The 13,199-nt window shown below is 32.1% G+C and overlaps 1 protein-coding gene across 4 annotated transcripts in view; it reads right to left on the bottom strand.

Annotated features, from left to right (window-relative positions):
* The window catches only part of LOC129948585 (collagen alpha-2(IX) chain), a 405,200-nt gene that overhangs the window by 215,385 nt on the left and 176,616 nt on the right, over nt 1-13,199 (bottom strand). For all 4 annotated transcript variants that reach the window (XM_056059695.1, XM_056059694.1, XM_056059696.1 and 1 more), the window contains exon 2: nt 617-674. In XM_056059695.1, the coding sequence (XP_055915670.1) occupies nt 617-674 (58 nt within the window). The remainder of the gene's footprint in view (nt 1-616; nt 675-13,199) is intronic.

Below are 13,199 nucleotides of genomic sequence, written 5' to 3'. Positions count from 1 at the left end.
ACTTTTTTTTGATAAAACGTTTTAATAAAAAATATAAAACAATTCAAGACTTTTTTGTTTAGTAGGTGGCCGAAAATGGGACACCAGCTGGTCGAAAATAGAAAAAATTACTTCTTTTTACAAAAAATTAAATAAAACGTTTTTCGGTAAGAAAATTTATATTTTTTATATTTTATATGCAAAAATCTATAAAGAATAATTTATTTCAAGAATTATTCGAAAATGTTAATATTTGTTGCTACTGTTCTATGTTAAATGAGGAAAAATCCTTAAGGGTCCGGCAACTGGCAACTCTACCCTATAACACATTTTTCTTACCTTCGCTCAAAGTGAATATTTCTTGATTTTCTCTTTTGCAAAGTATCTTAATTCAACTTAATATGATTAACATTTTTTAAATTATAAAAATTACCCAGAAATCTTCATTCTCCTTAAAGTTGCTTAAGGCCACATGACACAACATATACAGTTCCATCAAAGGTTTTTCAATTTTGCTTGAAATTTTTTAGTTTTTTTAAACTTACACCTTGTTATCTTCAATGCTTATTTTGATAAAATTTAACATTCAAGAAATAAAGGAAATACAAAAATTGATGAACAAAATTTTGAAACTTACCAGGAGGTGGAGAGTTGATTGGTGGTGGTGGGAATCCACTTCCATTATCGTCTGTCGCCTGAAAATTATTTAAAAAAAAATGTATTAGAGATCTTCAATATTGATTTGCTTTAAATATAGAATCTTTGTTTCATCAAAGCTGGAAATGTGTTGTACTTTTAATTCTTAAGTTTCTAAGACCTTTATTTATGCTGAATAAAATATATTTGTGTTCATATTTTATTTATTTTTGTATTTAACAACTTACTGTCACATAACAAGTTCTTGTGTGGAGTTAAATTGAAGTCTCATTTAAGCCAAATAACTTCAACACCCAATCCTTAAAACATCCTTTGTTTATTGAAATTGAAATAAATTCTAATAGCTACCAAACAAAATTTGATATTCATAAGATGTTTAATTTTTAATTAATTTAGCACAAAATCAATATAAAATTTCCTATAACATAAATCCATCCATTATGATGCCATAACTTCTTGACGGAAATTTCAACCAATTTCCTGTATTCTTTTATTCACATCAAAAATGCATTATTTATATAAGCCTGAAAGGGCACACAAATTGTTGGGACTATATTGTACATGGATTGTTTCTATGCTAGTAGCATTTTAATTTGTACATGTACGCACAGACAAGTGTTAAAGTATGTACAAACAATGGGTTATTTGAACAATATAAACCTTTTCCTAACATTTAAGGTTCCGTCAATAAATTGTAATGTCTTTTTTAAGAACCCCTGATTAAAGGTTTATTTTATGTTTGTTTAGTTTAATAACCAATAATCATATCTGCTTTTCGGAGACAAGAAAAAGGTAGACCAATAACAATGTATTTAAAAGTAAATGGTGTAAATTGTATACCAGCCAGACTTCACCCAGTTGACACCTTTATGTGTTTGATTTAACGCAAATAAGGGATATCATTTTATCAACAACGATGTTTGACTTCAACGGGAATGAAATCAGTCACTTTGGAATTAATAAATTAAAGACGATAAATTTCTTTGTCCTGCAGTTTTATAAAATTATTGTCAACTTCTGATAATTTATTATTTCTTAACACTCAGAAAAAAAAAATCAAAGAAATGAATAGTTTTGACAATTTGATACACAACAATAAATTCCAGGGTTAGAAAACATGAAGTAGGTATTACAATTCTTTCAAAACCTTTACTTTTCTTTAACTTTTCGATGGTCTTATTTCAAATGCTATTAAAAAATCACTATATCACGTAATTTTGTTGAAATGTTACCTTTAAAAATTCGAAAAAAACATCTATAAAGCCTTTTGAGGCTATCTAAATTTATACAGAAGTTTTTTCAATGGTATTTGTGAAGGTTTTCCAAATCAATTATCAATACGTTCAATTTTCAGTTTAAATTTTTATAATGATGCATGATTTTTTCAAATAAACTTCATAAGTTACTAGATTTATCCTGTCTTTAAGAAACGCTCAACCAAAAGCAAAATGGAAAGAATTTTTTTTGTGACGAATACGTCGTATAAATAAAGCTTTTAAGTTCAAACCTATATACAAATTGGGTTGGAAACATAGATATTTAAAATTCAAACTGCCATTTTAAATCGATGTTTCGATTCAAAATCAGCATTGAATTTGAAAAAGTGCTAAATTGACGATTTCTTGAAACATCCAATAATGGTTAATGAAGTCTTAAAAACCGGAAACTAAGTAAGATGCTGAAATGATTTAAGCTCTCTGTAAAAGTCAAAGATGTTTTTCAGTCAATTTAACAGGAATTATCTTGAAGAAACTGACTAGTTTTGTTTGATTACTTTAAAGGTACCCCTCATGCACTTCCCTTACCTAAATCGAAATAAGTGATGATACTGTTGACGAAAAATATAGGGTCCGCAAAATTTTGCCAATATTCTCCTCTTCAATTTTTCTGCACAAAAATGCGTTCAACAGGTACGATAATGATCGTTATTGACTGTAACGGCCACTCTTTGCTCAGTTTCGAAGAAAATGGCCCACTTATGCCTCTGGAAGAAAACCCGCGTCAAACAGGGACTCGGTTTGGGTGCATCAGTTTCATCTGAAAATATGTTTTTTCTTTGGCAAAATCGGCTTCTTCTCTAAGCGTAGTTGCCAGCGCTTTTCAAGCATATACACAAACGAATTTTTTCAGCGGAAGGAAAAAGCTTACTATCTGTCAAATTAGACACGAGCTAAGTCTTACCATTCACTAAATAAGTACTAGTTAAAAAAAAAAATTTTAGATGGCGAACACTAAATGTCGACTGTAAGATAGTTTCTTTTTCGGTCCGAAAGTGTGCTTCCTCTCTTTCAGTACTGTTTAGTCTTTCTACTTCTGAAGCTATTTTCCCAAAATCCTTGGAAAGATTACTTTATTTTACTTGTTCAAAAAAAGGTATGATGTTATGAATTATAGGTCCGTATTCAAGCTTTCAAGAGAATTTTCTACGACTGTGTCTATTTTTTCTTTGCAACAACAGGGTTTCTTAAAAGGCAGACCCACTGAAACCAATCTTACTGACCTGGTGTGTAATACTAAAAACGAATTAGATAAAATAAATGAAGAAAACGTTATCATTAAAGACTTTAGTAAAGCCTTTGATAAAATTAGTCACCAAATTACTTATCCTGAGCTTAAGGCCATTGAGTTCCCTTGCTTTTATATTTAATACCTAGAAAACTGCCCGATATAGACTTGTTTTCAATTTCTCAATCTCCGATCCCATTTATGCAAACTCAGGAGTCCCTCAAGGGAGCCATATTGGTCCTTTGTTATTTATCTTTAACTATCAACGATGTTACTAATGTCATTAATAATTCAACTGTATCTATTCATTTTTTTAGACTTATTACGCGATAAAAACTCCTTTTTACTCAATATTGCTTAATTGCAATTCATAATTCACTTGTAAGCTATCACATGATCAGTCCTGAACTTACCTTCTGCACGAAATTAATTCTGCCTATTCTTTTCGTGACGTAGGAGCTTTTTGCGACACTCAGTTAAATTTTTGAGCCCATTTTCCATCAAATGCTGGTCTAAAGAATTCTCAAACCCCTATGCCACTAAATATCGGTACACCACCTTTGTTAGACCTCTCCTTGAATACGCTAGTAGTTTCGTCATCAGAACTCTCACTCTTAAAGAATTGAATCTGTACAATCGAGATTTCTTCGTTTTTGCACATCTTTGTATTCCTTGGGGTAAAATCTATTAAGACTTATAAATCTGCAAAAATTCTAAAAATGAGGTGAAATCGCTGATATTCTTTTTCTACACTAGCGTTTAGCAAGGTTATAGACTGAACATTTCTTCGATAAAAGATTCCTATTTATACTAATTCAGGGAACATTAGACATGTCTATAACAACGTGAATACCACATTTTGAATAGAAAAATTCAGGACAGCTTAATCCTTGAAAAAAACAGTATTTTGTAGAATAGAAAGCAAACTGTATTTTGCCGACCATTCAAAAAATGTTTTGTATTAATTAAAAAATGCTTAGTATCAGTTTGTAAGCAACTGCTAACTTTTTTAAGTTTTGTTCAATTCATCTCACCATTTTAACAAAGTTCAATCGATACATTTTTCAAACGATGAACTTTCGAATTGAAGGCAATTTTTAATTTTCTTATATTAATTGACAAACATATTTGTTTTCTTTTGTCATAAATCTTCAATTTCTAAGAAAAATCAAATAAATGTACATAATTGTATTTTCAAGGAAAAATTGTTTATTTACAAAATTCTTAATGTTGTTCTCTAAGACGTATTCTTAAATTTATTTTAACTGGATTAATATTTTTTTCGAGCCAGTCTTTTTAAAAAAACAAAAAATGGGGAAGTATTTTTATTTGAAAACAAACCACTTTAGATATAAAATTGTTTACCAATCAATTCATCAAGCAAATAATTAAATTACTCAGGAATTTTGAATACAAAAAAGAACAAGTATCAAACAAAATTCCATCTACCTACGCAAATTAAAAAAATTGATTTATTTCCTATTTGAGATAACATCAGATAACATCATTGTGTAATAAATAATTAGCTGTTCAGTGACCTTTATCCTTTATTCTCAGAAATGTCTAATTGGTAAAAAGAAATGTTACAATCCATGACCCATGACTGATACTCGTGAGTTTTATTAAATTAAATCTGGAAGAATTCAATCGATGTTGAAATTTGTTTGTTTGAAGAATCTGAGTGTTAACTTTGATATTTACCCCAAAAACGGTAAAGCAAAAACTTGTGTTATTAATTTAAAATCCAACATATACGAGAGACATCCTTTTCTATTTCAAAAGATTTCCTGTTAAACCATTTTAGAGAAGAAGTAAGTTTTGAATTATAACAAGATACAGCCTTCAATACTATCGTTGACATCCTCCAATTCTTATCATATTTCTACCTTTTCAGGTACACTACACAATACACTCATCATAATTCATAATTCAATCTAACCGAGCATTTCTTTCCCTTTGAAAAACCCCAAACTCTTCTTCCTTTTATAATGTAGATGTCAAGCCAAACCTCACTTCGCTAACAAGGACGATAAAGAATACATAAACGATTGTAAAAAGGAAGCAATTTAAAATTTCCAAGTACAAAATTTATATACGAATCGGTACATTGTAAGCGCTTTTGCACACTGCGACTGCACAGTATCAGCTTCGGCACCCATCATCGCACAAGGACGAGGTTAAGGTTGTTAGTGTGTTCTGTAAAAGGATGTTATCTATCTACCATGTTTAATAACGGTGGATTTTCTATTGCTTCAATTTCTTCTTTCTGTGATATGTCATCATCGTCGTCGTTCGTGTCGTGTCGTTATATGGATCCACAGTAAATTTGTCAATTCAACTCACAGACTTCCCAATTCAGTGAAACAGAGAGCAGCAACGACGAACAAGGATTACTGTCGCTTGAATGAATCGAAAACGGACGGCTTTTATAGCTGCTGAAATTTCTGCACATGTTAGGAATGTCCTCCCACCACGTCTCTATCGTTATCGCTAACGCTATTTCGCCATCGCTATCCTTTATATGACAAACCTATGCAATTGAAAACCATCAGCTAAGAAACATAAATGTTGTCAGAGGATTAATGCTCTTGAGCAGAATCATGATGGAGATTCAAAATGATGATGATGATGATAGTCCTGGATCCTGATGCTAGTAGTTGGTGTGCTCTTTATAGATATTTTGATAATTCTCTTCTCTTTAGCTTAATGGTATCGGTGACAGGAGCCAATAATAATGCGGTCACCATTATATCAGGACGAAGACAATATCCCTTATCAATGTAACTTTAAAATTACAAAGGACGCACCACACAAAAGCGTAGTCCTTGTATAGTCGTTGATAGTACTAGTACATGCCAGTTGCAAAACGCTGAAGTCAACTAATTCTAATGATAATGATAACTGTTCAATAGGTCATCAAATTTAACTGACATGAGTTTCAGGTGTACGAAGGTACGAGGTAAATGGTATACCTGGACCTGGGTACAATACAACACACATCCTTATTCCAGTTTCAAGGAATCTTCTTGTTTTGCTGTTATATCGCTACGACACGATGACGATGACGACACTGGACCAGACGCTACCAAAGAGTCGATAGAAATGATGTGAAACTAATGAGACACATTCCAATTGGGAATCATAGTTGCTTTGGCTGTTGTAGCTCTCTGTGGTTGGACGTTACGATCGATGCCGATGGAAGCATAGAAATCAGTCGGTCGGTTGGTTGGTTGGTTAGTTGGTTGGTCTCTAGGTTGGTCGTTAGTGTGCACGGATTGTTTCTGGGTCATTTGAAGAAGGTCTACTTTGCGGAAGAACAGACACGGGATTTAATGAAACGAGTAAAATCGTTTATCTGTTTCGTATATCTGCAATGCCAATATACCCACTTTTAATTCACACAGGTATCATATAAAGCAAGTATATCCTTTCTCTCTCTATATAAAGGATATGAAAAGACCAAACAAAAACAGAGGAAGGTACTGACCAAAAACAAAATGATTTCGATATTCAGAAAGCAAGCGTTTTAAAGCATAGAGAGATTTCTTTGATGGTCGAAATATAAGGATAAAGTCTTCTTTTTTTCGGTCCAAACTTTGAAATTATCGCTTTGGGGGTAGTTTTTTGATATTGCTAAATGAGTGTAAATATCTTGATTTTTGGTTATTTTTTAATGCTTTGCATTACATTCATTTAACAACTAAACAGTTGACATGGGCCAAACTAAAAAACAATTGAATTTGAGATTAAAATCGAGTTAGAAAATGCATGGAAAGAGTGGAAGTAACATTACCTCCAGAAATGTATCAGTACCCATTGGAACTAAAAATGACTTTTAAGACAACTTAAATCGAAAAGGCATACCTTTTTCATGAAATTCACTTTATTAAAAGTTGAGACAAAGCTCAATTTTTGTTGAGAGGTTCTTTTTTTCTTTAAGGCTCAATAAAAAGTCCTCTTATTTTGGATCGAAAAAAGCTGTAACTACCACATTGTAGCTCATATGTGATTGTGAACAAAAATTAGCAACAGATGTATTAATACATATTAAGAATTTTGATTTGATTTTCGATTTTTAGTTCTAGAGCCATGAAGACTTATAAAATTTTTCAAGAATATCAAAAATTAAAAATCTTCAATAACTTTTTCAAAAAATGATCGAACGAATAGCAAAATAAATAAAATGCACCAATGGATCGCACGAACTTACTCCTCTATGCAAAGAGTCTGTTTACTAAAGTAACTTTATAAGATTTAAAAATATACCTGTAAAATAAGTTTGTCTTCAAGGAAACAAATACCATTTGATTAGTCAAGAACAACATACATTTTTCAATCTTTTTGTTGAAAATCGTTTGACCGGTTTTATTTAAATTATTCTTTTATATATAAAAAAATTTCCATTTTTGCATAAAAATATGTTTGTTATGCAGTTTTATAGTGACTGAATAGAAATTTAGTCTGAACGAAATATCATATATATATTATTTCTTTAGCACGTCTCCTTTTTTTCTAATTTTAACAACTAAGGTGTCAAAACAAATACAATTTTTGAAGACTATGCAAAATGCATTTTATTGCATATTAATTTATAATTTGTTGAAAAATCTTTACTCGGAAAATATTATGTTAAGCCAAATGGTTTGTGTATTTGAATGAACTTAGCGAAAACACACCATTTTTTGTCGGTAAGCTAGTTCCATCCCAAGACACAACTCATCCTATTACAACTCATCCCGGAAATGAAAAATACGTGTAAGTATACTTAACAATTGTTTGTGTATTCGACTAGTTTGTTCAAAGCTTTTTTCCTTTGGATAGCTTTATTTTAATTTCATATTAGAAGAACCAGGATGGAAAATAAATTAACTGAAGATTAGAAAGAGGCAGAACATGTATGTTTAAATTTTAAGCGTACGCCTATTGGTTGTGAAGTTAGGTAGGCGTCTCAAACGAATAAAGGATAGTTCATTGGCGTGCTCAGCTTTATGCAGATAGATAGGTAAGGACATTGTTATGATTTTAATGAAGGAAAAGGACAAGAATGGCTATCAACCTGAAACATAGAAAAGACAATTTTGTATCCCGTTTACTTCTTTCATTCACTTTAAATCTGATTCTTAAATGTAATACCATTATTGTAAGATCAATTTGAATGACAGCTTTGCCTTAAGATTGGACCAATATATTGACGTATCGAAGTTACCTGGTTATGAACACAGAAGTTATTATTCGAAACAAATGTTTACAAAAAAACTTAAAAACAAATACAAATAAACATGTTGAATATTTTTTAACTTCAATAACAGGTTGCTACTTTTTAGTACCTTAAATTACAATTAGATCTTTTAAAAAAATTTGTTTTAAAAAGATTAGTTATTGTTTTAAGTCAGATCCCACCTTTTTTTGAAAATTAAATCAAACTAATTCTTAAAAGATTTTCAAAAACTAACATTTTATCTTAAAAAAATTTGAATTACTATTAGAGCCAAAAAAAAAAACAAAAGACCTACGTTTTTTCAAGACCTAGAAAATAACTTTGCGTCTGATGTAATGTAGTAACCGTGGCATGATGGTTAGTGAGTTGAACTAAGAAACATGTGGAGGCGGTAGGAGCTGCTTTTCAAGTGTACAAGGTGAATGTTAACATTCGCCCCAACCACTACCTGGAAAACAGAGCCCTACTTAATCACTTTTATCTCGGAAATGATATCACACAATGGCGATCTGAGAACCGTGGTTTCATGCGGTTCAATGACCATAATCGCCGAGCAAACGAAAACTAATCCGGTGTTAGTGACGAAGGTTGAGCTTCAGCTCATCTTCAACTCAATAAAAAAAAAGTCAGCAGGTTTCGATGGTATATCCAACGTTGTACTTAGACATTTAACGATGGAGCCAATTGACATTTATATCACGATCTTCAATAATGCATTTCATCCAGGCCGCTGTGGTTCATCCTCTCCCGACAAAGGGAAAGGATAACTCCAACCCGTCAATTTTTCGGTCAAAAAAGTCTTCTTCCGAGCATCAGCAAAGTTTTCGAAAAGGTCATCAATAGGGCTCGGAATACTGTGGACTGTGGACATCAAAATAATTCCGGATAAACAGTTTGGGTTCAAGGCTGGTTATGACACAATTCATGCTGTCTAAACTCGTTTCTGATATCTGACAAGTGCTGTTCTGGTTAATTTGGAAAAGACCTTTGACAACGCATGGTCAGAGGGTCTCTACCTAAAACTGAGGAGGCTTGGCATAAGCAAGCCATTGTTGTATATACTTAATGATATGCTTAACGGTAGAAAATTTTTTGTCAAAAGTGGCAAAGTAACTTCTACCACAACATTCTTAGTTAAAAATGGTCTTCAACAGGGAGCGGTGAATTTGCCGATTCTCTTCAGTATTTACACTTGCGATCTGATAGGTAGTCTTACAAAGGCAATTGCGTACGCCGACGATCTTATTGCGTACAGAACGGCCCGAAAGGTTTATGTTATTAGAATGCTCTTGCAGCGTGATTTCGACAAGATTCAGCGATATTGCGACGACTGGAAACTGAAAATAAATGTCCAGAAGTCAGAGACATTTCTGTTCCAGACTCCGTTGGCTAGGACCACGAGGGATACGTTCAAGAATTGGCGCAAGATATTCATCGTAGATCTTCGCGGGCAGCCATTAGATAGCAAAAGAGTACTGAAGTACCTTGGTACCTAGTTAGATCAGTATTTATATTTCGACAGACATATAAATGCTGCTCTGACCAGGGCCAGAGGAGCCTTCGCTCTGACGAAACGGCTATTTTACAGCAGTCGGCTTGAGCCCAGAGTGAAGGTAATTTGCTACCTGGCCCTCATACGGCCGATGGTCGTTTATGGTTGTCCTGTGTGGTTTACCGTTGCTCCTTCTCAGATGGAAAAGTTTCGGGTGTTCGAGAGGTAGTGTTTACGATGCTGTACCGGCTCATATCGAATAGCTGAATCTTCTTACGTGCATTACTATTTCAACGAAGTCATATACAACGGGGCTCGAATCAACAGAATTGATAACTTCGTGATAAAACTCGTACGAGGTCACATTGCAAGAGCTATGTCTTCGACCAACAATTTAATTTTCGGGGCGTTCTATCCGGACCACGAGTATTTTGAGAGTGCACGCTTGAGCAGCTTCATTCCACCAGAGGCATTCCTCTTTTAAGATAGATGCGGTCTGATACAGGATAGATTGGCAGTTCCGCTAATCTACCACGTCAGACGACGAACAGTGGATAGGCGACTCCTGTACAATCAAGACGTCATGGCACAAAGTGCAGCAAAGCTCCTTCAGTTCAGCTGAGCTGTGTCCGAACGGGACCGAACTGATAAGGTGAAGCAGGAGAAACAGTTTTGGTGGCTTCAATCGGCACTTGATAGTTTGTAGTCGGAATGGGGTCTTAACCTTGATTGGACTTCATACTTGTTTTATAGTTTAAAGGTTTAGTTTTAAGTAAAATAGGCATGGTGACACAAAAATAAATAATTACAAAACTCCATCCCCGACAACATTACTTGCACACACGAATGGTTGATAGTTGTAAGTCACTAGGTCTTAGTTCTTAACGGCTTGTCGTGACACCTGATTCAATTTATTTATTTAAAAGAAGTGTGTTTAAATTATTTCAAAAATAATGAAATGATTTTGAAGCCAATATTTTAACAACATAATGACATTTTGTATATTCCGAAAAGAAACCTTGAATTTTCGAACTGTGATAACGAAACTTATTTGATGTTATTTAAAAAAAAAAACTTTTAAATTTTAATATTTTGATTGTTTACAACACTTTGTGTAATATTCAATAGAACGTTTATATGATTGAAAACATTTAAGACTTCATCCGAAATCATTCCTCGATCGAAATTATTCATTTTAACATAAAAATGCCTAAATCCCAAATTGTTCAATGTGTTTTGGTATTAAGATATAAACTTTTACCAATCCAAAGGGTCAAAAACCCCTCAAAATATTCTCTTAGAAAACAAAGTTTTTTCTTCAAAGATTTATTACATTCGTTCGCATTTCTTGGAACGATACTTTGTATAATGTTTCATCTCAAAAACCCACAACAAAAAACTCAGTTTTAAATTTATGAATCTTTATAAATTTTGCGGAAATCTTTATTACTTCTTACCTTCACTATCTCAAGAAATAAAAAAAACTTTTCAGCTTACAAACTACAACCAGAAGAGCACTTCAAAAATACTAAACTTTGAATCTTTAAGGTTCTTATACAAAATTTTGAAACAGGTATCCATATTTAAAGTTATTTCCATTAAACTTTTATTTGGAAATAACTTTAAATTAAAATGTCTTCATTTTACAACTCACAAGTTGTTATTGGTGTTTTTATTTTTATTATTGTTTTTTTTTTTTAATATTAAAAAGAGGAAAAAAAGTTCAATTAAAAAAGAACACCCCCAATTATCATTCAAATGAAAAACATTTGCTTTTACTGTGTTAACCGCATAAGAATAAAGTAGTACCCACCCTGCTTACTATTATCAGTATAATATAAAATAAAATGAATTAAAAAAGTAAACTTCTACTTTTTACAAAACACTACCAACTACCAGAATAAAAATAATAATATTATAAAAAAGGAAATGCAAAAGAAACATACAAAAACTTCTTTTCTATTCACAAAAAAAAAAATTAAAAACAAAGAAAAAGGATAAAATTCTATTATCCTTGCTACACAATTGTATAATAACAGAACAACAATCTCAAAACACTTTTCTACAATTGGCATGTAATTTCGAAAAATAGAAAGATAGTAACAAATTCTGCTCTATGTGTGTGTGTGTAAGAAAGTGTTGCAATTCTGGAGATGGACAGGACATCATTGGGGTGAAGAGGATGTTCGTTCATATAAAAAGACTTCGTATATATGCACAGCATGCACCAGGACTAAATGAATTTCTTTCTTTTATTCGCCATTTCACAGAGTTTCACCGTTCAGGGAAATGAACAGAAACAGTTTTTATTTAAGAACTTTGTTTTCATCATTTCCCTTTTTTATTATTTTACTTTATATTTTTTTTTTTTGAATTTCGTTCCTCTTCCTTATGCTTACATAGAGTGCAATAGAGCCACATCCTTTTGTATATATACATATCCATTTTTTCTTATTCTTAAAAGTTTGCTCGCTTATAGCCAAACTATGTTTCAACATTCTATTAGGGACTTGTGCTCTTTATATTTATATCTTTTCTGTTTCTTATATTTCTTATGTCCTCTGCTCATAATGGTCCTTAATTTTTTTCTTCATATTCTTGTTCTTCTGCACCAACCCTGACTATCACGTTTTATATATAAGTTTGAAATTGTGATGTTAAAAAGAGGTAGGTGGACGCAGGATACCATCAACACTTTCAACAACAACAACAAAAAATATGAAGCTGATACAAACATAAAGTAATTAATTGTAAGAACCTTCAAAACTAGGTCAAACAATCATTGTACAAAACGATTAAACGGAAATAGGGACTGTTATACACAAATATCATCTTTAAGGACTTCATTTTTTCTTTTTTATTTTTATTTTTAGTCGTCGTCGTCTTTTTTAGTCCGTCGATTCGTAACTATTATCATTTATTGAAAAGGAATAAAGTGATATCAACTTTCTGAAAATTGTGTTTCTTGGGAATTGAGAAAATTTCTCTAAAGAAAATAGTTTTTGGTCCTTCGTCCTGGATTCTATACACACCCAAAGAAGAAAACTCTCTCTCTCTTTTTTTTCGGTGTATATCGATAAATCTTGGTTGTATAGGTATGAATTGAGTTCGATATCCTTTGATAGTTTAAGGATTTTTTTTATGTATCATCATATTGGTTACTATAGTATCCCTTTTTTTTGTGTAGGTATGTAAAATAGGAAGGTAAAGTCCTTTGGCCGGAGGATAATTTATTTCGAATATTCAATATTAGTTTTTTTTGCTTATTTTGAGTGTTATGTTCAACTCCTGCATTTTATCGGTGTTTATGCTGATTCCTGGAAGCTTATCCCTTAAAAAGTCTTATTA

Source organism: Eupeodes corollae, chromosome 2 (genome assembly GCF_945859685.1).
Source record: "Eupeodes corollae chromosome 2, idEupCoro1.1, whole genome shotgun sequence".
NCBI lineage: Eukaryota > Metazoa > Arthropoda > Insecta > Diptera > Syrphidae > Eupeodes > Eupeodes corollae.
This window is presented reverse-complemented; position numbering and strand designations above follow the sequence as displayed.